This window comes from Frieseomelitta varia, unplaced genomic scaffold (assembly GCF_011392965.1).
Source record: "Frieseomelitta varia isolate USP_RPSP 00005682 unplaced genomic scaffold, Fvar_1.2 scaffold_219, whole genome shotgun sequence".
Taxonomy (NCBI): Eukaryota; Metazoa; Arthropoda; class Insecta; order Hymenoptera; family Apidae; genus Frieseomelitta; species Frieseomelitta varia.
In genome coordinates this window covers 466,055-492,543 of record NW_025109945.1, presented here as the reverse complement: position 1 = coordinate 492,543, position 26,489 = coordinate 466,055, and the positions used below count along the sequence as shown (strand labels likewise).

Below are 26,489 nucleotides of genomic sequence, written 5' to 3'. Positions count from 1 at the left end.
AAAAAAAAAAAGGAAAAACTAAAAAAAAAAAAGAAAGAAAGAAAGAAAGATAAGCTAGCCTTGTATTTTTCGGTATATATATATACATACGATGTGTCTACCCTAGGTAATTTCCGTTCTCGTTTCTGTTTCCGTTTCCCGTTTTCCGTTCGTTTAAGTCACGAAACTCCGGGCGCACACCCGGAGCTGGCTCGGGAACCGGCCTCGATTTTCGTAACATGTGCCTCTGGTGTGTGTGTCGACAGCTCGGGCATCGACAATAATCCGACGGTGTTTTATCGGCTAATGCCTGGCTCCACCGCGCAGACCAACAAGTTTCACACGTTTTACCTTCAGCAACGGGCTGAGAAGTCTGTCACCTGGGCGGACATCAAGGTGAACCATCAGCTGGACTACGAGAGCATAAAGGAGTACAATCTGACGATACGAGTCGAGGTACGTGCGCGAAACGTGAAATTATTATTATTATATTATTATTATATTTACATTATTGTTATATGATTATTATTATATGTATTTCGCATATTTCGTTTTCACCGCAAGTCGTGGAAAACCTCAGCACACTTTGAAATGCATCCGCGGGGTCTCGCCAAGTTGTTGATATGTTTTTAGTTTGGCTAGTTCCAGCGGACGCGCAACGACTTTCCAGCCAATGTTGTTTGATCTTGTACTACGTTCGCCGAGAAGTTCCCCGCTTCGCCACTTTTCGGCTCGAAAACTCCTCGTGGCTTTCGTATTTTTTCGTTATAAGGCGCCGTGGTTCCCAAATTCGAACGGCACGGATCAAACGTTGTAAAATTCATATTCAAGGACCATTTGATTTCTCAAATTTGGAAAAATTTCTCTGTACATCCGAGAGGATTGATGAATAAAACGCGATCAATAAATTCCACAGAAAGTTCGTTCTCTGTTGAAATTGTCGCTGAATGTACAATCTCCTCGGTTGAACAACTCGGTTAATTTTTCTCTTGATTTATTTTATTGAGAAAGCGGAGCAACTTGAAAAATCCGAATCGCGGTATTTATTTTTATTTCAACGGCACCGCGTCCGTAATCTCCACGGTAATATCTTCCTCCAACGATAAAATACAATCCATTTCTGCGTTAATGTCCATTCAGTCGGCGAGATTGCCTTTGTTCTCCGTTTCCGCTCGCTCTCGACGAAAATTCGATGTCTCCGATTTGCTAAATCGTTCAAGATGACGCGTCGAAAAGAAAAAAAAAAAAAAAAACGGCAGTTCGCAGTGGACGACCGGGGCGATAAGAGTGGCCGAAACTGCAAAATACATTCCGTATTATCGCGCCGTGCTTAAAATTATTGAAATACAAGAGCGCTCGACGTTTAAATTTGAATTTGAATCGCTCGCGATGTTTGAAATAATCCGAGCGTAATATTATTCTCATTTTTAAAAAAAAAGAAATAATTGAACATTATTTTAATTAAAAAAAAAAGAAAAATAATTTTTACTAAAAAAAAAAAAAAAAAAAAAAAAATGTTTTAAAAAAAAAAAAATTATTTTTAAAAAAAAAAAAAAAAAAAAAAAAAATACGAGATAAATCGGATTAAATTCATATAGAAATCATATAGAACCTGTAATCAAGGTAGAAAATGTTGATGGAAAAAACACGAGTCACGGATAGAAGATGCAAGGTACGTGCACGCAGACACAGGTTGGTGAGGTTAATTCTCTTCTGCAGAACAATGGTGCCCAGCAACTAGCCTCCGAAGCGACGGTGTACATCGTCCTGGAAGACGTTAACGACGAAATACCTTTGTTCACCGAACGCGAGCAAGAAACTGTACTGGAGGGCGAACCAGTTGGCAGTAAGGTTACTCAAGTCAACGCGATTGATAAGGATGGCACTTTCCCGAACAATCAGGTGAGTAGAGACCGCGAGAGCGAGACCATTTCAGTAACTTCGCTGTCGAACGTTCAATGAAACGCTACATTCCACTGAACGGTCACGAATTTTAATAATTTCATAATTATTTAATATCATTAACAGTATCATTAATTATGAACGATAATTATAAACGACGAATTATCGATATCATTTAATAACTAGATGAATTTAATAATTTTAATAATCTTACTTGACGTATATTTAATAAAATATTTGGTTGAAACCTGGTGCTGGAACGAAGTGGGATTCATTACGAGGGAAGGTTTGTACCTTCCTTCTTTGTCTTATCGTTTCACCTTTCGTGATTATGGGATTATTCGTCAAATACGGAAAGGCTTTTAATCAAAAGGGACATTCCGTTGTTCGATTCCCGTGACTCGAGCCTTGGGTTCTAACATATTTTTAACGCGACCGAGTATTTAAAGTAGGAGAGCGTTAATCGACGTTACACTCATCAGCAAGTTTCGATACTATTACTCAGCTGTTAACTAACTCTCGCGATTTTGGATTACACTCGCAGACTTCAATTACACGCTCTGTCTACTCGGTGTACTCCGTGTTCCGAGTTTGTGTACAACATTCAATCGTTTGCACGCAAACGCTTGTGTCGGTTATTTAGAGATCGTTGCTCGTCGATTTATCATATAATTTGGCAAATTCGTAACGTGTGATACTACGAATTGTGCTTGTGCATTTCCTGAACCGTGATGTTCGGGCATCATTCGTTGATCTAATTCTTCTTTCCATCAAGTGTGAAATCATTATACATACGATTGTGATGGAACAGGCGAAACTTGACGGAGAGAAGAATCAAAAGAATTTTGATTTACAAACGCAATTGCAGAATTATCAACGTTGCAACGAGTTTGTGCAAATCAACGAGTAATTTTATATAATGATTTCGAGTTACGCTCGTGGAAACGAATGGCACGTTGAAATCTGTTCTAAAATTTACAATCTGTGCATTTACGAAGCTGGTAGAGTTTGCCTCAAAACCGAGCACAAGGACGACGTCAACAAAATTGGAATACCAGAGTTTCTGTCCTCGAGCATTGTTGACCAGCGCAAACACTCTCAGTCGCGTAGCAAAATATAGGTTTGTAGGGCTTTCCTCCCCCGACTTGTAGAGCGAGGCAGGTATTTAGAAACCTAGGCACACGTGAAATCAGTGTTTCCTTCGAATTCCTTTCGAATTAGTCGCTCGTCGTTCTTCGGCAAACCGCGTTGCTTCTTTTGATAATATTTTCAGCCTGAAACTACGTACAATTACACACGATTGCGGAGTTCGTTTGAAATTCGAAAGAAATTTTTTTATAAAGAAACGAGCGAAGACAAAATAGGTCGGAAACGTATCAGCACAGTTTTTTGACGATATCGTTACGAATGCAAATGAAATATAATAGCAACGTTTGTTTCCATAAACAGTTCACTACGTACAAAAAGTATTATTTCGTTGTTCGAGTTCGAAGGGATCGATGAATGTAAAATACCATGTAAAACATTACGAATAATGATGCTTTCATTTTGTATTAAATTACGGTACAACTTGATTTGTGTTGTTTTCAATTTACACAAATCGTGAGAGATTTATTCGGGATACTAAGTGAAATGTACACGGTTGAGGTACATAATTTTCAAGTGATACATCCGCTCGTCGAAAGAAAGCTTAACATCAACCTTTCTCGCGCGAAGTGACAGCTTTTTCCGAGATAGTTTCGTTCTTTCTGAATAAATATCAGAGTAAACGGATATATTATTCCGATCGGGAACTTTGTTAATTTCACGCAGTGAAATCGTGTTTGTCGGAGTCGCGGTTACGATGGAAATGCCATGTAACTTTGTTCGCCGCGTAACGTCGTTACACGGCAAAATACTGTGATTAAATTTAATCGCGCGAACCTCGCCTGCGTCGAGGTATAATTTAAAACGTCGTGTCGCGAATACAACGCGTGTCACGCCCAGATGTACAACAATTGACGTTCATTCGCTACTTTTGTTGTTTCTTGCAAGCACCGCCGCGTATTTACATTTCTTTTTCTCTCTCTCTTTTTTTTTTTTATCAGCATTGAAACGAATATTCTGCTTTGTATTATTCCCCGAACGAGCAAAAAGCATCTCTCCGGGGGAGCTTTCAAGCCGGTTTGCCTCTAGAAAAAGAGGCACGAAACAGAGTCGAGACAGTTAAATGCCATTTATTTTTCCAACCGATGGCCAGATCTCGTGAACTTTTACTAAACTGCCGAGTTTGCGAGGAATATTCCACATCTTTCCCTTATCTTTACGCGTATTGTAACTAAAAAGAAATTTTTTCGATTTCGAGAACTAATTTCTACTGTACATACACCGGCGGACCTCTGTTTATTTCAACGAAACTTGCCAGGAAGGGAAATTTAATCATTCGCAACGTCACGTAAGCGAATTTGCAACGAGATACTCTTGTCTCTGGACGATTCGAATTTTATTTTTGTTAGTTATCTGTTTGTAACAATATCATAGCTCTGCTGCTGGCTAAATACTTTAAAGAACGAATAATCGTTAGTCGAAACTTCGCGATTGCGCGATCGATTTACGCGAACGAGCTAATTATCTGTCCAGAGCTAAGTTTTCCTGCACGATCGTTTTGATATCGTCAATGATTATTAATAACATTGCTTCGTAGTATTGGCAGCGCCGGTGTTATTAATCGAAACCGTATTAATTAATCTAATTGACTCGTCTTTGTCGACGATATATCACTGCTCTGTCACTTCGAATTTCATTCTGCTCGGCGTGACGCAATTCGAATTCCGAACTCGAAGGTTCCCGATTCGTTTAGCTTCTTTTCACCGGGAAACGGCTACGTGATTTCAACGCGATGGCGGCACGTTTATTTCACTTCTTTCGATTTACCGTCGCATAGTAGTGCAAGCATCGCTGATTTTTTGATTTGCGACGCTGAATTCACCCTTTCTTGCTGTGTTTTCTCCCTCTCTCTCTCTCTTTCTCTCTCTCTTTTCATACAGATATTTCTGTAACACGCTTCCATGCGTTTTTCGATCGATTTTCGTTTGCGCGAGAACTGTATGAAAGTTTCTAAAAAGCATCATTTTTCTTTTACTTTTTCTCTTTCCCTGAATTCTCTCTCTCTCTCTCTCTCTCTCTCTCTTCTTTTTTCTTCTTTTGTTTAAATTCCGGAGGAATGTCACGAATGTTCGAAGTTACTTCTCATTCCGTATAAAACGAGAACGAGCGCGGGCGGGTAGACCGAAAAAAAGAAAAAAAAAAGAAAAAAGAAGAAAAACGTATCCGGAACGTTCCAGCTTGGAAATTATTGGCCCGAAAGTTCCTGTTTATTGGAAACTTTAAGATATATTACGATTGGAAATTCAGTTGGTAAACACAATGGATATAATTCCGTATTTTGCGCCGAAATCGATGTGTACGTAATGTAATGAAATATGTATAAGGTTTTAAACGATCGGATATGCAAATACACGTAAAATGTAATCTGCCAGTAAATATTCCGGTAAAATTTTTCGCATTTTCGAAAAAAAGAAGCAATATGCATATTTTCGCGAAAAATCAATCATTTCGGTGTTACCAAAATTCTTTTAATTTTCGAAAACGTTTCGCAGCTGCGAAAACATTTTTAAATCTTTTGATCCTTCAGAAGCTTTTAGATTTTCAAATTTCCGTGTTTTTGAATTTTGAAATTTCCGTGGTTTGTTCTGAACTGTAATAAAAGAATCATGCAGTTGCGTATGTACGTATTTCCTCTGTAGTTTCTTCAAAATAACGGTGAGAGAGGATCAAATCACATACAGCGAAATGCGTAACTATAGCAATGGCAATGGAAAATTGTCGATAATTTAAACTGATGGAACTTTGTAAAAAGAGATTATATAACGATCCACTTGGTCTCGTATTGAAGCGTGAAGCTTCTACTTTGACAGTCGTGAGTATTATTCTTTTCAAAGGTGATCTGGTTTTCGATCACGTAGCTGTTGGGAAAGTGAGGATACATTTTTTCTTGAAAATTGTAAAAATTCAGACGCGAGTGAAAACACTAAAAAATTTTTTCTGCGACTAAATTTACCGTGGTCACGAGGATTGAGATTTTTTTTTCTTTGCAACGATCTCTCAGAACTTTATTAAACATTGGGATTAGATGACAAACGTTAGAAGTTTTTCCATTTTTGTCTCGTTTAACTCTAATATTCAATGTTTGATAAAGTAATGAAAAAAAAAAAAGAAAAACAAGTTTTGAGAGTTTGTTGTAAAGAAAAAGCTTCAATCTTCGAAACGATGGTGGATTTAATTAATAGAATTTTTCAAGAGAAACGTATCTTTTCATTCGTTACATGATACAAAGTCGTCCTCAAAAGAAACGGAATCACGACTATCAAAGTAAAAGCTTTGCAATTTAAAATGAGATCAAGTGGATCTCTACGTAATTTTCTTCTGCCAGTTAAAAAATTATACCAGCTAAAAAGTCATCCATTGGTACATACAATTTCGTTTATATAAACATTTCAGGGGACAAATATACTGGAATTCATACATCAGATGTACCGATGAGTTTTAAAACGTTTCGTCGCAAAATTCAATTTTATTCGTGAAAGAACGAATATATATATATGTATATAGTCTAATATCTTACGCCATCTGTCAGGCAGCTTACGAGTTTCAATAGTGAGTAGTCATCTTTTGGCGCGAAGAAATCGCGAATGCGTTTCTCTGCCTGTTCGAATGTTTTAAAGTGTCAAACGAAGTGTTTTGCATTGATCGAGACAAATGATAGTCGAAAGGATCTGTGTCTGGACTATACGTCGGGTGTTACAAGAATTCTCAATCGAGCGTACGTACGCGTTTCGTTGATCGATGTGAGACGTCGTGTCGTTACGAAGCAATTCTATCATGTCAAGACACAGTCCTTTGTCAGTGAATGCGCGCTTTAAATTAATTTTCTCGTTCAATTGCGGCAGTTGTTGTTCATAGTGATCAGTGTTGTCAAATAGAGCTTGTGATTCGTCAGTTTTGATCTTCACAGGGACGCCGGTACGTTTACGTTGAAATCACAATTTTCGAAACTTACTCGTATTTTCAGACACGATATTATCCTCAACAATAGAACAAAACGATCACGCTTTTTTCCGTGATCCAAAATTCTTTCTCGCTCGTCATTGTCAAACTTGAGCTTAATTATTAGGTTAGCTTTGCAATTATTGCCAAATCAATCGCCATTTTTAACACGTTGCTGTAAATTGACAAAAGAGCGGGAAAATGCTTGAATTTCAAACGACGATTACACGTTACCTTAACCTCTTGCGCTGGAATGACGTGTCACGCACGTCGAGAATTTCTTGTCCGTCAAATTGCAACATTCTCTCAGTTTAGTATATTTAAATGTAATCCGGGCGAAACGAATGATACGTTTATTACTTCTTAATAATTTCTATCCAGTGATGTCGTATCGACGAGTTCAAAAGAAAAAAGAAAAGCGACAAATTACACGGTTACAGTTGTACTCGGTCACTCGTTATGGTCCGCGCGAACCAGTTGCCAGCGCAAGGGGTTAAGAAGAAAACTTATTTGCTGGCTAGACACTTTACCGACCGTTAATCTGTTAATAGGCTACCGGTCGGTAAAGTGTCGATTATTACCTCTAGTGATTTCTCGTTCACGTAGAGAACTTACAACTATATTCGGGTACAAATAATAATGAATTTAACCGAGTAAAAAGAGTTCGTTTAACCGAGTATTTTGTTCCAAATAAATATGGAGTACTGTAATATCGGGCACGTTTCTCGTGTTTCAGGTGACGTATTACGTGGTGGACAGCGACAGGAACGAGGGGAAGGATTACTTCGAGATCAACAGAGAAACCGGCGAGATCTTCACGAAGGTGATGTTCGATCGCGAAAAACAGGGCGCTTACGCGCTGGAGGTGGAGGCCAGGGACGGCGCGCCATCCGCGAGACCCAACAGCAACGGCCAGCCGAATTCCGGTGAGTCGACCATTGAATTTCCTTTGCACGGCAATCTTATGGCCATAAATGACTGGAAAATGTCGGACGAAATTGAATCCGCTCTAAAGCACGGTGCAATAGCATTTTCTTGCGCGAAAGCGTCTGCGTTGCGCTGATTTAGGAACGATCGATTCCGCGAATCTCGCCGAAAGTTTGAACTACGGGCCACGTGGCCGTAAAATTATCATAATTATCGCGACATTTCGTCTTGGAAATTCGTCGCGTCATTTTCAACTTGGAAAGAGAATGTTCGAAGAGGCCCGAACGTAGATGATATTGAGAAACGCGGTTACGTCGAACACTTTGTTCCACGAACGGAGTTCCTGCCTTTTGTAAATTAGGCAAAACGTTTGCTCTGCGTTTGAAGGCGACGTATGATATATACCGGCAACTTTATTCCGACTGGGCTGCTCTTTGTCAAAGCGAACTCAGAATCTAATAAGTTCGCCTCGAGAGCTGATACCCTCTTCCGTCGTTGTGTCAAATACGGGATGGTTCTACTATATTAAAAAAAAGTCAGTCGAAGGGTAAGGAATGAAATTTCTTGCTCTTTGAAGACTTCGAGTTTGAGAATTTGTCAAGTATATTTGCAATTGACTAGGCTAACGACAGAAAAGTACAGTTAATAGAAGGTTATTCCGTGTAATAAATAATAAATCTTGCGATGCTTTATTATCGAGGTGATCGAGCTTGATAGTTTATCACGAGAAATTATTCAAGGTTCTATTTTCTTCAAAGTGATGAACAATCTTCATTTATTTTTGGAATATCCTCGCGAACAAATTTTCGACTCGATGCTTTTTCATCCTGCAGAATCGTCGAAACATTGTTCTTAAATACATCGCGCGATTCAAAGGCGCGAGATCGTATAATAACCAGCGCAGCTGGTTGAAAATGCTTTCAAGCCCGAAACGTTAAACAGGTTATGACGAACCTGTGGTTTGCAGCGGCAACGTTTGCCTCTTGGTCCTCCCTCTTGGTTTCGAATTCCGTCCTCCGCTTGCAAATTTATCGGGAATACTGCGATACCGTACTCAATTCCTTGGCTGACACCACCAATGTGCCTGCCGCGCGTCCACCGTGGAATTTGCAATCGCGTAATGTTTGCCCGGCAAATTATGCCGCACGTGTGCTTAAGGAGCGAGCCAATTGGTCACGTACCGTTGGTAACTTTTCATGAGAGAGACCACACGGCAACGTTTACGTGTGTTCGATCGCGTTGTTTCGCGTCCAATCAGTCGCTTACCAACGGAAATCCGAGGGACGACCAAGCGAATTTATGTGACGTTTCACTGAGGGGTGAAACAAATGGGATTTCGGGCGAGATGCATGCAACGCGGGCATCTTTATGAAGATGCAGAGGCATTCTCCCGAGGTGTTCCGGCCTTTAGGAGGAGTAAGTGGCGGAGTAGGGATCGTCACGACCTAGAAACGTGTAAACAGCAAGGTTGAATGAGAAATTTTTTTCTCTAGCTGCGTGACAATCTTCATTTCTTCTCCCCTTCTCCTCTCCTTCCAGGTTTCTCGTTCACGCGCGAAAGAGAACACACTTTGAGGGGCTTCGTTCCCGTTTCACTTTTGAAAGAACGGTCGTTAATACGGGGCAATTTCTTGTGTCGATTTTCCTTTTTTTTTTTTTCTTTTTTCTTTTTGCTTCTTCCTTTTCGACGAAATGTCTTTCGAAACAACCTCTCTGGACGGGAAGGCGGGAATGAAAAATTCGAGGAGCGCAGCGATGTTAACGACGCAGAGAGAAATTGAGCGACAAATAAGCGCCATTACACGTCATTAACCGCGTTCCGCTTTGTCACGCTAAAAATTGTGAATGTTCTCGACTGTCCCGCGAAACTTCTAATTTGAAGTTTAAAGGGACCCCGTAACTTATAGTGACTCTTGTCGAAAAGGTATTCAATTTACTGTCTAATTTCCTCGCGAATTGTCTTGACGAGTAACAACGTCACCAATGTACATGCCGCAAAATGTACATGCGAGACTTACCAGTTTGTAAAATCCACTCTCTCTTTCCCCCCGAGATACATTGCAAAATATCATTTCGCTTTATTTCTCTCGATGCCGTGAAAAAAAGAAAAAAAAAGAAAGAAAGAAAGAAAGAAGAAAAATTCGATCGTCCATCCGTTCGTTTTCACGTGAAATCTTGAAACTCGCGGAGCCGTTTTTAATTTTCTTTCTCCAAATTGAACGTCCTTTTGGTCGTGTAGCGTTTCACAGGAATCGAGACAACAGTCGGTTGAACCCCGTTGCTAAAAAGTTTCCATCGCTGTGAAATTTCCTGTCTCTTTCCTCTCTCTCTCTTTTTTTTTTCGCCAACCTGGTGAATTTTCATTCCCATCTTCAAACATTGAACTTTCATCTGCGATTTTGGGAGTTACTCGACGCGAGGCCGCGCGAATTTTCCCCGGCGTAGTGAAAATAACAAAAAAAAAAAAGAGTCGGCGAAAACGTTGAAAATTCATTCGGCCCCCGTGTGTAACTTTCGACGGTGTGTTTTTCAGGATAAACAATGAACTCGCAATTTTACGGAGTTTACGCGGATTCCGCGTTCATGCGTCTCATCTTGAACAAAGGTTGACTTGAAGCAATTAGAGTAAATGACGGAATCCTTTGTGAAAAGAAGCAGAAATGGTAGAGAGCGCACTTGCGTCACGCAGGCAACTCCGTAAATCTTTCTCTAACTCTACCTAGTGAACTTTAACTCTTTTCCCTTTAAACTGAAATCCAGATCTTTTTTGCTGCACTACGTGCTCTCGTAGTACGGAATATTCTGCCTCCCCCCCCCGTACAAGCCGAGGAAATAAAACGCTTGGCGTTTAAATAAACAGTATGAAATATTTTTACCTCTTATCTTGACCCATTTACGGTGTACAGCGAGATGGAAAATACACCCTTGCCGCTGAGATTCTTTTTCCGCCGTTCCGATGTGAAACGAAATTTGTTGCCATTATCTGCGTAAGTCGTTTCTCGATCGATAAAAATCAGAACTGACTTCCACTTGTTTAACGCTATAAATTAGTCCTTTATGCAGATAATCGCATAAAGTTTGTTGCAAAAAATTTTTACTCTTAGATAAAATTCACCGTCATTGGAAATCAAATTCACCCTTTTGCAAATCGAGTCTTCCTCGAGTCGTTATAATAAAAAAATATCATCTACATTATGTTTGTTTAAATGTCTGTCTACGTTTTTCTATATTTGTTTTCTTAAGCTGCTGTAAACGAAAAATAAAATCCGATGTAGAGTTGTTATTCGGAAATCGAAATTTTATATTACGATTAACTTGAGCGGGAACTAACACAAAATGAAATTGACATAATAACATAAAATAAAATTGACGTAAAATATAACACCGAATAACATAAAATAAACATAAAATGAAATTAACGTAAAATGCAAATATAACAGCAAAAGGTGTGAACTGGTCATCTTTCGAGTACTAACTCTCACGATCGCACAAATAATTACGAGTAGAATCACGAAAAATAACAGAACGACATTTTTGAGTCGTCGTCTATAAAATTTGATTTGGGGGGCGAAAATTTGATCTGCCAATTTTATGTGCAGTTTTATTTCCAGATCTACAAAAAGAGATTAACCCACAGTGCAGTAAAGTGAACATAATCTGCAAGAAGGGTGAATTTGAAATGCATAGCCTGTATACACATTCTTGACACGTACTTTCGAGCACGTACACTCTTTGACATGATCATACACTTTTTTGGCGGGGAATCATACACTTTTCAACGTAATATACATATATATATATAAGTTCTTAGCGAAACAATTCTACCGAATTCATCTGTCGATTTTGACGAAACGATGCTTTCGTCATAGTAACAGATGGCCGCGATAGATGACGATGCAAGAACACTGATCACTATTTTCAACACCTTTATACGCGATCATAAATCTCGCAGTGATTATTCCATTATTGGATTCTCGATGTACACGTTCTCCTCGGTCGCGAACGACCTCTTATTGTTAGATTCCGGGGAATTCACACCGTGTAACGTGTGCATTTGGTTAGCATATTTGACGGCCGTGTCTACACCAGATTAAATTTCGAACAATGCCACGTTTTTTTTCACCGGGCGATGGTAAATTTGTCCATGTTAACAGATTAGCTTGAGCAACTTGGCGAGCTCTGTTCAACGTGAAACGATAGTTGAGCACGTGTAATTTTTCTCTCGCAGATAAATTGTTTCTGGTGAGAGTAATTCAGTGATGTTGTTAGGGTGATAGCATCGTGATGACGGTGTGTCTCGTATCGAGTCCCGAATCTCTAATCCTGCGAGGTCTCGAGATCTCTCCCCTTTCCTCGCACTGCAAATTAACTTTTGCATATTCGCACTTCTGATCAAATTCATTCACCCATTTGCAAATCGAGTTTTTCCAAAAGTTCCTTTCCTCTGAGCTATTGTAGTAAAAGTAAAATCCGAGGTAAGATAAAAATTTTATCACGCGCGTTTAATAAAATACTTGACCAACAAGAAATAACGTAAAATTAATATGAAATATTTATTTAAATACTAAATACTCAAAGTATTTATGTACACATATGTAGATTTACCCCCAATGCAGATTTTTTATATATATGTATATATTTTTTAGAGAGTTTTTTATATATATATGTATATATTCATACAATAGTTATGACAATTTGTAGGAGGGACAGTTGCAACGTCACTAAACATGGTTTTAGAAAATATTTCTTGCGCAGAATTTAATTTCCTAACCCAAACCTTTTAAATTGGCGTTCGTACGATACATCGAGGATTATTTCATTTTTAAATCAACCACAAAGTGAACTTTGATTCGCGAGTATGGCGAATTTCATTTGCGAGAAGGTGAATGGGTTAATCTATAGCGCAGAAAAGGAGAATACGATCTGAAAAGGGGTTAATTTGGAATCGAAAGAACCTGGAATCCGACTCCTCGATCCCGAATCGCGATTATTGAATAGTGGAACTATACAGCGGACTATAATTATTGACTTCCGATTCTGAGCTTGTATCTCCTCTGACCCGACTCTGGATTCAATCTCTTCACGATTTTTCTCGATTGCTTATCCCAACAGCTGTTTTATACAAATTTCATACTAGTCGTGCTGTGTTATTTTACAAGAGAGGACTGAGAAAATAACCGTGTCGTTGTAATAACATACACCAGTTTTCACAGCTGGTACAGATATTTTACGAGCGGTGACCCGAAAGTACGAGCATCAGGCGGCCACGCGCGTAAATCCAACCGAACCGGGCACCCACCACAAAGACACGAGTTTCCGACGAAAACACGGGACAATAGCGCGGAATTTGTTGCTAACAATTCCAACTCGAAGGGAACGGCCGCGGTGCCAAAAATTTTGCGCGCGAACCAATCAAAAAGGAAAAAAAAAAGAAAAAAAAGAAAAAAGAGGAAAAAAAGAAACACGACATTTGCTATTCACACTTTGCCCACGACTAATAGGAAACAAATGTGGTTGTTGGAAGCCCGGAAAAATAAAGGGAAAACCAAAGAGAAGATTGCACCCGACAGCTCGCAACGCGAAACACATTTATTCGGTTGTTACGTTTCGGGAACTAATTCGCGAAAAAAATTGCACTCGGCGACCTTCCTCTATCTTGTTGATTATCGCGCGGACAGTTTCGGCTAACTTCGTTTCACGCGAGTCGTACGATAATTTACCGCGAGATCAAGTTACGATGTCGTTGCGACTTTTTTGCTGTTATTTTCATAAAACTGAGGCAAAAAAGGGTGTCGTAATAAGCGCGCGCTTCTCCCTAATTCGTCTCGCGTAACATCTCTCGTCGACATCGTCCAAAGGAAACCCGTGCTAAATTCGAACTGTGCGGATAATGTGATAAAAATTAGGAGAGTAGAAGAAAAAAAAAAAAATCACGAATGAAATCGTAAAGAGAAAAATCGCGCGTGGTTAACTTCGTATGAAACACCCTGTATATTACGACACGAACGCAGAAATCCAACCGCTCTGAGAGCTTCCTTTTCCTTTTTCCTTTTCATCGTTTTCTCGGCGCGGCGTACACCGAAAGACAGAGGCGCTTTGAAAATGCACATCCTTCGTTTGAATAGTTCTGGTAAGCGGATTGTAAAGTTCAGGAAACAGAAACTAATTCATGATACGTCCTGTGTGTGCGCGCGCCCTTGTTACCCGGCTCCTGTGGCTGCGACTTCGTGTTTTTCAGTTAATTCCACCTCAAAGCACGGACAGACAAGTACACGAACAGTCGAGAAGCCGGGCATTTTTATATTTTTCGTCGATCGTCCATTTAGCTGTTGCTCGTGGCCATCGAACGACGATTAGTAAATATTCGAGAGTACTGAATATATATATAATATATATATATTTATAATATTATAAATATAACTAAAAATAAAATATATTTATATAAAATATATAAAAATTTAATTTTCTTTAAAATAAGGATAAGGATAGGATAATAAAAATAAATAATATATATATTATAAATTTATATATAATATATATATAATATATATAAATATATATATAAATAATATATACATATAACATATATATAATATAATATTATAAATATAACTATAAATAAAATATATTTATATAAAATACACAAAAATTTAATTTTTTTTAAAATAAGGATAAGGATAGGATAATAAAAATACATAATTATTCGTGATTCGACGAGTTGTAAAATTTGAGTAAAACACTCGCGATAGGAATTATGGCTTCGATTTGAATGAAGTGGCAAGTCGTAGTAACGTGAATTTGAATTTTCATCAATTTTAATTCTTCAAATTATATATAGCGCCTTCGATGCTTTTGTCTGACTTTGGCGATTACAATCAAATAAGAGAAACAATTTATATGTGTACATGTATACCTAACGCGACACACTTGACGCAGTGGGGAGATCGATGCGGTGGAGGGGATAGCGCAAGGGCCGCCAGTTAGCCACTTTTGCTTTACATCATGTTCTATGTAACTAATGTTTGCTGAGGGCTAAGAAGAAAATCGTCAGGCAAGGGTTGTTAAATTTTTTTTGACGATTAAAATATAATAGACACAAATAGTTGTAAAAAACTAAGCGAAAATATTGATATAGTTTGGTGGAGTTTGTCAGAAAAGTTTCTATAAAAATTCCGCAAAGTTCAAAGAGCAAGCAACACGTTAATAGATGTATATGCAACGAACTCTAACGAATATTGACAAACACGTCAGAAAATTTCACGTCTCGATGCTTCGGGACGAAGTTCGTTATATGTATGTAAGTACCGGGGGAGTGATCTGACTGGCGAGTAATTCATGGAATCCTCTTAATGTCTCGAAACATATCGAATAAATTTGATGCCAGCGGAACTTACCAGAATTTGAGGTCGTTCGAAGCTGACAGCGCCGAAGTCTCAAAGTTCTTAGAGTTGTAAAACTTTATCGTGACTGGCGAGGAATGGATATTGGCAAATCTTACGATCGGCGTGAACGAGTATGAACGACGTCGTTAGGGAAATTGGGGACTCCGCTGGCGGCCATATTTGCCATAACGGATCGATTGATTCGCACGTTTATTCGCGTAATAATATTGTTGCCAGTATCGACTGACGCGTAAATATTTCCACTTGGGTGTTTCGTGAGGAACAGTCTCGGAATATGTGAAAGTGCAAAACTGGCGAACGCCAGTTTGTACAATTAACCAAAACTCCGCGAGTCGAATTAATTCCGAGTAATTGTAGAACTATTTACGAAATTGCATCTCATATCGGGCTGTCGAATATTCATGAGCTCTTCTAATTGTTACTTGAAATTAATGCGTATGTAATGCGCGGGCACCGATTAACCGTAACGGGACGAATGTTCCAATCATTGGCGTCGCAGTTGAAGAATAAAGAAATAATTTTAGAAATATTTTCTATCGGTCGTAAAATAAATTGCAATTAACCCTTTTGCAGATCATGGTCATCCATTGAAAATCAAATCTTGTTTTATTAAGTTCGTTGTAAAGTTATTCAAACGAAATGAAAATTTTATCTCTCGTGTGTATAATAGTACTCAAACGTAGATACAATTATGTATCATAAAACATAATTATTTAACTGTATTATATTTAATATAAAAGTACGATAAAGTAATTTTATAGTTTTATAGTTTTTATAAAGTACTTTTATAGTTTTATAGTTTTTTATAAAGTACGATAAAGTACTTTTACAGTTTTATAGTTTTTCATAATGTAGTTTTATACTTTTATCTACTATAAAAGTACGATAAAGTACAGCATTTAAAGTTATTATATATACTAGACTATATTACCACTGTATCATAGTAAAAATATTATATATACTACGGGTATTTACTTTGCCTTTCTTTAGTCACTCGCGAAATGAATTTGATTTGCAATAAGAAATTGAACTTTATTTGTTAAAAGAAGAAAAAAAGTGATCTGCAAAATCGGTGTCCTTTGCACGAAACAAGGAAAGGATGAAGAATCGGGCGTGGGCCAGGCATACATAAATCACCGGAAGACGTAACTCTACGTCAGCGGTGGCGAAAGTGTTAATTAACTGGCGAGAAAATGTCAGTGAGTTTATCAGTTGTCGCTGAATGTGTCACGCCGGTGTCTGTACAAACGTATCGCAATCTCGTATCGTAATAAATTCCCGAATGGACGTTGCTGGCCGCAGCCGATTCCATTTTTGACCAAGACTCGCATAAATCGGCCCGTGAAAATTTCCCGGTTGACGTCGAGGCCCGTCGGGGAACGTTGGCTGTCGACGACATTTTGCACAGCCACGCATGATTGATAAAAAAAAAAAAAGAAAACCAATCGTACTTTATCTACTTCCTTTATTCGTTAACAATTTTTTTCTTTTGCTATGTGAAATGTACGTTTTATATAAATTCACATTTTCTGGTTTTTTTTTTTTTTGATTTGTGCGATTGAAATTAATCATACTATTATCAGACGTTTCGTCGAATTTTTATTATGAGCGTCGGATATATATATATGGCATCTATTGACGTATTTCAGAGTGATTGCATATTAGAAATACATTTTAGACACATTATAACACCAGAACTACCAAAGTGGTCAAAATGACCAATTTATAATTTTTGGGCGTGAAACAGTGCATTTTTAGAGATTTAAATGATTTTTAGATAAAATATTTAGATATATGAAAGCTTAAAACTTTTTTATCTTTTCACTTTAATGTTTCTGATGGAAATTTTATGTTTCAGTCGTTGGTAGTTGTAGCGATAATATACTTTAGACGGGCTTTTTCTATTCCGACAGTGGAATATTCGTACGATGGGAAATTATTGTAATAAAAAAAAATCTTTTTTAATCTGTCACAATTGGGAAAAATCCGGTTATAGGCATAACTGTTAATCTCTTACAAATTTAGGTTAGAGGTTAGAGGTTAGACTTTTAGCATAACTGTTAATCTCTTACAAATTTAGAGGACTTATAGTTAGGTTAAGTTTGGGTTACAGTTTCAGTTAGGTTTTCGTTTGAAAAACTGAAGTTTGCTTTAAAAAAAAGAAAAGCATTCCTTGTCGAAATGTTCGAAATCTAAAATTCCTTTTCTCTTCAACATAATTCTTCGTTCGAAATTGCTGTTCTTTTCCAGTGAAATTCTTCGTTCGAAATTCTTCTTTCGAAATCTGCAGACAAAGTTCGAAGTGAAATGTTTTTTTTTTTTTTTTAAACTTTGAAAGTAAAATTTTCATTGTAGAATTTTTATTTCTTTCTTTTTTTTTTTTAGCAAAATCCTTCGTTCGAGATTCTTTTGGAAACTGTAAACTGAAATTTTTGTTCTAAACAAAATAAAGTGCACCGAGTTCGGCCTCGTTTACCCCGTGGTTACGTAACGAGACGAGCTTTTATCCGACGCGTGTCGAGGCGGGGTGTGTGTTAGGTCAGAGTTCACCGTGAGCCGCGCCGCGGCCTTAAATCGCGCCGCGTTGCGTGAAAACCGCAAAGTGATACGGGCAGACGGTCCGGGTTAAAGTAAGTATAATGGGGAGCAAGATTCGAGGGCAGATAGCGGGGCAGGTTAACCGTATTTATCGGAATGCCGCTGCAAGTGGATAGCCTCGTCGCTTTGCATTATGAAGAGGGGAGGTGCGGTTAGATTTGAGGTCGCGTTTCCATCGCCTGTTCCTGCGAACGTATTCCCTCGCTCGCCGAGGCTTGATTAATTAACAAAAGCTGTCACGTGCTCAACATCCGCGCTTTGTTACCCTGTTTTCTCAAGGAACATCCCGCGCACACGCTGTGCTTGAACAAATAAACGAGTTACAACAGTCAAGCGAGGGCTGAGAAATTGTCGAACTGATGTAACTTTGTAGAAGAAGATTCATCTGGACTCGTTTCTATTTTCACGGTGAAAGATGCCACTTTGACAATAGTTCGCGAGCTCGTCGCTTTTTTTTTTTTTTCTTTTAAGATGAATTGTTACATCGCGTGGATACTTTTTCTTGTCGAAAATTGTGAAAAACTCAAAGATTGAGAAAATTTTCTCATAATCGAATCTAGTATGATCTTGATGATAGAAACTTTCTCTTCTTTTGCTTTTACGATTCTGTTTCATTGTCATTTCGTTGAACTTGAAGCATTAACGTTAGGTGACGAAACTGGTTACGATTTCTTGAATTTTCGTCGTTAAATTTCGTCATTAATAATAGCATAAAGAAGAAAGAAATCGTACAAGTTTCAAGGGATGGTTGCAAAGGATCTAATTACGAAAAAGATTTTCGAACAACTTTCTCAAAAAACGACTGGTGACGCATTGTCAAAATAGCGATGACCACTCTTCAGGATTACGCCAAGAGTGGATCGTCGCGGGATCTCTTTTTACAAAGTCACATCAGTCTGGATCATCGACAATTTTTCATTGTTCACTGGGCACGATGCACTGTGTAATTCTCTTCGTTGTAATTCAATTTTGAGTAGAAAAATGTTTACACTCTATATTTGTATCTTCGTACGATTCTTCTACTTTTTGAAAAATGATCAAGAGACATGAAAGTAAGAACGTGTCTCGTCCAAACGTACATACATACATACATACATACATACATACGTGTATATCGTATAAACACGTATAGAGATACGCTGCATCGGCGATCGATTATTCGCGATAACTGCATTTGCGGCGGCGAATATTATTTTCGGGGAATTCGTCTTGGTGTTTGAAACGTGTGGGAGAATCGTTTGGGCCTGGTAATTTGATCGGGACGAACGCCACCGTTTGGTGGTGGTTGTGAAACGAAATTTCGATTAAAATCCAACAGGGAAGAATTCATCGGTTGAATTTCTCTCTCTCCGTAAAAGTCTCTGCGAGAGACGAGATAAATCACCAAAGTTAATCCTTTTGCTGTCGCGAAACGCGTAAGTTTGTCGGAAAGCGAGAAAAACAGTGATACATCGTCGGATCCAGCAGCGTTTCCTCGACGTATGAATTGTGGAAACCAGCCGATGCCGATCGCGCGCGAAACTTTTCATGCCGCGTGATTTTTATCGCTATTTGATTGATCGACCGACTCGCGATGAATTTCCGGTGACGAAAAATTGTCGATTTTATATTTACTTTAAAGTAAATACGACACACTGCTTTGATAATCGTGAGTTTGTTCTTTTCTGCAAGATGATTTCACATCACGTTGTTGTTGAGAAAGAATTGAAAATTTTCCCTCTCGAAGCATTCAGTCAGAGTTCAGGACGTCTCTCAAAGCAATAAAAAATTCCTTTCTTCAGAAGATCATTTCCTTTCTATATTTTTTTATCAAACTTTGAACTTGTCAGAATTGAAATTCAGGAAATCTTCTAATTTTCTAAGAGGTCATTTTAACCTATTACGTGCCACGCACGTCGAGAATATTTTGTTCCAAAATTGTAATACTTTCTCAGTTTTAAGTATATTTCTTTTTCTTCTTCTTCTTTTATTTTTCTTTAATGTCGTATCGACAGCGAAGTCATTAGCGACGACGGTGCCATTAGATATGTGTGTAGTAGTTTTTGAGATATTTTAATACTCTTTGTATGTCATTTTGAGAAGTCAGGTTCATGTTTGCGTTGATTCCGTATTTCTGTCTTTGGATTTCTGTAGTGTGGCATTCGTGCAGTATGTGGGTTATTGCAATGAGTGCAGGTGGGTGGTGAAGTATTTTTGATTTTGTGTTCATGTGTCAGCTTGGTATAGATCGGTTCTTAGGCGTGAGATAATTATTCCTTCTTTCCTGTTGGTAAGGTTTGGTGTTTGCTGGTGAAAGTCTTGGATACTTTTGTGTAGTTGGGTGCTTTTAGTTGTTTCCCATGTATTGTTCCATTCATTTCTTTGCTACTTTTTTGCAGTGGATTATTTGATCGTTGTTATTTAAGTGTATTTAAGTAAAACAGAATAGGCAAAACAAATAATAAATTTGTTACTTTTCAATCATTTCCATCCAGTGACATCGTATCGACATGAGTTCGAAAAGAAAGCGACGAATTATCGTATACGGTTCGGTCACTCGTTATGGTCCGCAGTCAGTTGCAACTTGCAAGTGGTTCGGAGAGAAAATTTCAGTCCTCAGGGCCGTAATGGATGGAATCTGATCGCGTAAAGAAAATTTTTAATGTCTTTAGACAATATTGTTTTGACAATCCTCACTTTGGTACTTGTTGCATGATCAAAAGTCATCTTCAAAAAAAAAAAAAAAACTCTCAATCGTCAAATTAAAGGCATCACGCTCTAAAGACCAAGTGGATTAGTTATACGTCGCCAGTTACGCTCGTCGCTGGAAAAATTGACAATTTAATAAAAGAAGAATGGAATTTATTCGAGATATAACGACGATCAAAAAAAAATTCGCGAAACAACGGCGCATTACGAGCGCTAAATATTTAAATATAATTTCCCGAGTTTTTCTCCCCCCTCCTCCTTCCGTCCCGATGAATAATGCACACGCGTTATTTCGCGTACGGAAATGCAGCAATTTGAATACGAAACGTACGAAAAAATAGAGCCTGGCGAGACACATAGATGAAAGCGCAGCGAAGTGACGATACAATACACAGCATGTACAATACACAGAGTGGCCACTGAAAAACTGAAGGGCTGTTGAAAAAGTCGTAACTTGTTCATTTTCAATCTTCATTATTTTTATTTTTATTGTCGTTGTCGTTGTTATTCGCACGTAATAACTGAAAAAAAAATCCATTAATTGTATTTCCGAATGAAATAATAAAAAAAAAATTGAAAAGCAAACATGTGTTTGTAAAAATGATTTTTGTTCGTATGTCATTCGGTGTTTCACTGGCCCCTGTTGGATCACGTTTAAAGCAAATTATATTTCGCTCCAGAAAGCCAGAGGCAGAGAAAATGGAGGAGGCGAGCTATGGTTTCGGCTCGATTTTGGCGCATGCTCGTGGCGAGCATCGTTCATTAACAATGCGATTTAAATTAAGCGACGTGAACGTTTCGGATTCTACAGGGGACGCCGGTGAATGATTTAGCATAAATAGCAACGTTATATATGTATGTGTGTGTACCTAGCACCAGCGGAGCGGCTCTCTCGCTCGTCCTCCGAAATTTCGAGTATAAATTAACAATATACTGTTTGCACACACAAAGCGCGTAACGTGATATCGCAATTGATGCCGTCAAGCAATTATTAACCGCGCCCGTTGAACCGTGAATGAAAAGCGGCTCGTTATCGGCCGGACGTGAAATTAATTAGCACATTGACTTTATTTGTCCCTCGAATAAAATGTATGCGCGAGTCGCGGTCAAGCGCGATTAATGTGAGTTTAATGTGTTTCTCGCGGTGCCGCGCGAGAAGGCATTGTCACGACGCGCGTCCGTTACTTTCGAGTGTCGAACGTAATTACACTCGAGATACTTAGAACTTGGCTGAAAAGATAAAAATAAGCGAGAAATATAACTAATTATATGAGGACAGGGGAAAATTTAAGTTTTTGCTGTTTTAATGTTGTTTGTGAGAACTTGGGCAAATTCGAAGATATCCAGAAGAAGAGTACAATTAAGTATGAAGACGATGAAAAATTTCAAATATTTTATTTGCAAGTACTTGGGCAAATTCAAAGGTATCCAATTGAACGGCGAGGAATATAATGAAATTTCATAGGGATATAAAACTTTTTATTTAAATTTCGAATATAATTTGGCCGGTAATTTAAATTGATGCAGCTTCGTTAACAGTGATTATATAACGATTCACTTGGCCTTATTTCGCGGAGTGAAGTTTTCTACCTCGATAGTCGTTATAAAGTCACTTTCAAGAAGAAAAGGAATTAATCATGCAGCGGATGGAAATGTATGTGGATACTTCGTTTTTTCTCGAAGTTTGTCAAAATTCAAATCAGCACGACAATATGCGTAAGAATATTAAACAAAATTTTCTCGTGGCGAGATCTACCGAGTCTTCTCTTTGCAACGATTTCTTTGAAACTTGATTAAAAATAACCTCGAGAAATGATTAAAAGGTAATCAAAGATTAAATGATGATTAATTAAAAATTTATCGTGTTATTTAAGTTTGGTAAAATAACGAAGAAAGATCATACAGTATTTTGAATGATCGTTGAGAGTTTCAATCTTCAAAAAGACCATGATGGACTTTGTCACGAAACTAAAGGTTTTTCAATATTTTTACACACGTTTGGATTTTTACAATTTTTGAAAAAGAAAAAAAATGTATCCTTGACTATTACTATTTATTATCTCTCACTTGTTACATGATGTAAAAGTAGAAGCTTCACGCTTTAAGACAAGTTTAAATCATTGATCAATTTCTCATTGCCATTGACACAGTTAGGCTATTTTCAGGTAAAACTATTTCACAATTTTCACCAACGAAACGATAAATAAAATTCTCTTGTAATCACGCAAGCGTGGAAAGCGAGACAGTAAAAATCTTCGACTATCTGTTAAGTATTCTGTCGAGTTAAAATACATTCGAAATTAGTTGAAACAGGAGACGAGATATTATCAATTCCGCTAGGAAGCACGCTTGAAAAATGTGAGCAAAGCAATCGTCTTATTTTACGAATTTGTATTAGTTGAAATTGTCGCAACGACAATGAGAGTCTCCTCTAATCATACAGTATTTTGAATGATCGTTGAGAGTTTCAATCTTCAAAAAGACCATAATGGACTTTGTCACGAAACTAAAGATTTTTCAATATTTTTACACACGTTTGGATTTTTACAATTTTTGAAAAAAAAAAAATGTATCCTTGACTATTACTATTTATTATCTCTCACTTGTTACATGATGTAAAAGTAGAAGCTTCACGCTTTAAGACAAGTTTAAATCATTGATCAATTTTTCATTGCCATTGACACAGTTAGGCTATTTTCAGGTAAAACTATTTCACAATTTTCACCAACGAAACGATAAATAAAATTCACTTGTAATCACGCAAGCGTGGAAAGCGAGACAGTAAAAATCTTCGACTATCTGTCGAATCAAAATACATTCGAAATTAGTTGGAAACAGGAGACGAGATATTATCAATTCCGCTTGAAAAATGTGAGCAAAGCAATCGTCTTATTTTACGAATTTGTATTAGTTGAAATCGTCGCAACGACAATGAGATTCTCTTCTATCCTAATCACGAGGCAACGGAAATCACCAATCATTGTCTAAATCCAGTGAAAATAACGAAGTTGGAAATTAACTTTCCACACTTTCTGTCCAATGAAAATACATTCGAAATTAGCCTCGATTAAGCTGAGAAAGAGGAGAGACAGATTATCAATAGCGAGTTGTTAGCCGACGCGGTAAATTCTAATCGTATCAGCGCGATATCGGTCTCATGCAAATGGGGCGGCAAAGTTTTAAGTCGCGCGGCCGAGACGGGACGAGACGAGACGAGACGCGGGAGACGAACGCGGCGAATTACGCTAAGTGGAAGTCTCTCTCTCTCTCTCTCTCAGGACAAGTGTTAAATTGCAATTATGCTAAATCCGTAGCCGGCGTGAACAGGAACAGAAACGGAACGGGACGTTGCTACGGAGGGAAGCCGTGTTAACGATACTGGAAATGGCGTCGTAAAATTTCCACGTCCCCTCTGTCGGACGTGGTTAACAACCAGTCGCTTCGTAGACGAATTGCATCGTCTGTAATTAATTGTGTCCTCCGGTTCGCTGATGATTAAACGGTAAGATTGTCGTTCACGCTCGGATGCGGCCTACCGTCGAATCACGTTCAACGCGGAATTTGTTTGTCCGCGTCCGCGAGCGTTTAGTCGAAAGTTTAGCACGTCTTCCGTTGCCAAAACGAGGTCAGCCATGTTGTTACGTTTTGCGTGCACTGTACGTACATAATCGCACACATGCGCAACGTGTGCAATCAAGAGAAATATTCCGCGATTTCAATGTCATTCCCTCCGAGGCAATTTTATCGCCCCCTTTGTTCGAAACGAATTTCTTTCGATGTATCCCAACCTGAACCCTGTTTTGCCCCGTTTTTTCGCCGTAATAATTCTCGCTGTTTTTTGAACCCTGAACGTTTTCCCGCTCGCTGGAGTTTCCCTCCCGGCGAGAGGTAAAACTCTCCTTTGAAACATGTGGCAAGAAGCATCGAGCCGCCGTGAAATGTATTAGATTCGTGTGTTTTGGAGGATTTATAGACGACGGGGAACGTGGTTTTTTTGGTGTAGAAATAGGTAACGTTCCCAAATGTTCCTAAGATCACTTAGCATCCTGTTAGTTGCCGCATCGTACGAAACGGAGCATAAAGATTAAATCGTGGCGCAGTTTTGACGAGAGCCAACTACGTCCAATTTGTCGCTTAACATTGTCAGTGAATGATGATCTAACCGGATTGAAAAGCAGTCATCGTGTCTAAAGATCGTTCATTTCGAGTGATCTTTCCAAGAGCTGTTCGACTGTAATGAAATCAAAATGCACGTGTTAACGTAGCAAGCGTTTCGTTCGATCTCTTTCAACATTTTGCTCTGTTTTGAGAGTGTGCACTGGTGTGCTTAATTATTTCTAGGCGACAACTCGCTAAATGCGTTTGCCCAAAGATTGAGTTGTGTCATAACAAAATGATAAATTTTTTTTGGTGTTCCTTTTGGAAAATTTTTCTATTTTATTGGTATTTACGGTATTTGACATTTTACATTTTGAAAATAAATAATTCCACTGAGGAGATTGAACTTGAGCTTTCATCAGTTTACAAAAAGAAGTAAAAAGTCAAATGTCTGCGAAATTAAAATGATTAGGGACAAATTTGTTTTTGCATTGTATCAAGTCAATATTCTAAAATTACAAGTATATATAATTTCTATTTATTACATTAAATTACAAGTATATATTTTACTTATTAAAATTTAGTTTATTCATTAAAATTAAATTACAAGTATATATAATTTTATTAAATAGCGAAAGCGAGTATACTCGACGTTAAAAATTTCATTTTTTCATGACGTGTCAGTAAAGCAAAGTAAAGTAAAGGCGCCTCAAACACAAGTACATTGAGACATTGCTATGATTATTTTTTAGTGTTGTGCCTCGATTGCTGGTTTGTCACAGTTATTCGTCAGTGGTGTTTCAATTTTAATTTCAAACGACACGCTGTTTCGCTTCGATCGAGTAGGAAGAAACAACTAGAAGGGAGAATTAAAAGCTCAGAATTCTTTGTGCCTCTAATATTTTAATTGCACGTGTAACCGTACGTAGGAGTAATTTCCCTTTTCTCCTTCCTCGCGTCAAAGTAACGTGAGCGAAACAAGATAACGATTCCCGCGCAGCCGGAATCAGCGTGAAAACTAAACGAAATTGACGAAGGAGGGGAGCGTGTTTCCCACGCTTTATTTAACCTTAGACCCTGTGCAGAGCCTCGGCTGACCGCTGAAACGAGGAGAACCATAATCCCGGATGTAGCTCCAACTATGTCTTTATCTCCTTCGTGCAACACAAATTTCAACTATTTAATGAATCTGCGATGGAGCTTGCAAAGCTCCAGGCCATACACGCGCACGTAGCCTCGTAGCTCGAAACAAAAGGCTGAAATTTTGATTCGTAGAATTCGTCTCTCTCTTTCTCTCTCTCTCTCTCTCTCTCTCGAGCAACGAATTCAATTCTGCTCAAAGATAAAAACTTTCTGTCAATGTTTCTTTTAATTCTTCTCCTGGAAAAGAGTTGCGTTTCGCTTCGAAAAAAAAAAAGGGAAACGTTTGATCAAACGGACCGAGTAAAATAATCTTCGATCAAGTTCAAATTGAATTCCGTTTTCATATTCCAATACTCCTCGCGCTGTTGGAGAAGGAAAGGAGAACAAGTACGGGGAAGTGCGAGAACTTTTGACGATGTTTGAACCGACGGGTGAATTTCTTTCTTTTTTTTCTCTCTCTCTCGATCGGTAACGTTACCAGGTTACCGATCGAGGAGGAAGAATTCACTCGCAGCGCCGCGTAATTCGATCGAAATAAAAGGACGCCAAGTTTCGTAACGAGCACGTAATCACGTACACGGATGGTAGTTGAAGTCCCAATAACTCGCGGCCAGCCCCAACGGCGAGATTTCGACGTTAATGGGATAGCGTTGGAGCTCGAAGGCA

At 38.3% G+C, this 26,489-nt stretch overlaps 1 protein-coding gene across 2 annotated transcripts in view; it reads left to right on the top strand.

The window, feature by feature from the left end:
* Window positions 1–12: 12 nt before the first annotated feature.
* LOC122527456 (neural-cadherin-like) overlaps window positions 13–26,489 on the top strand; it is a 267,240-nt gene continuing 240,763 nt past the window's right edge. Inside the window, exons 1-3 of one of the 2 annotated variants that reach the window (XM_043651668.1) lie at window positions 13–435; window positions 1,699–1,881; window positions 7,703–7,892. In XM_043651668.1, the coding sequence (XP_043507603.1) occupies window positions 286–435; window positions 1,699–1,881; window positions 7,703–7,892 (523 nt within the window). In that variant the 5' untranslated portion in view covers window positions 13–285. Of the gene's footprint in view, window positions 436–1,698; window positions 1,882–6,594; window positions 6,943–7,702; window positions 7,893–26,489 lie in introns of those variants that run through there. The other variant, XM_043651670.1, reaches the window with a different exon arrangement.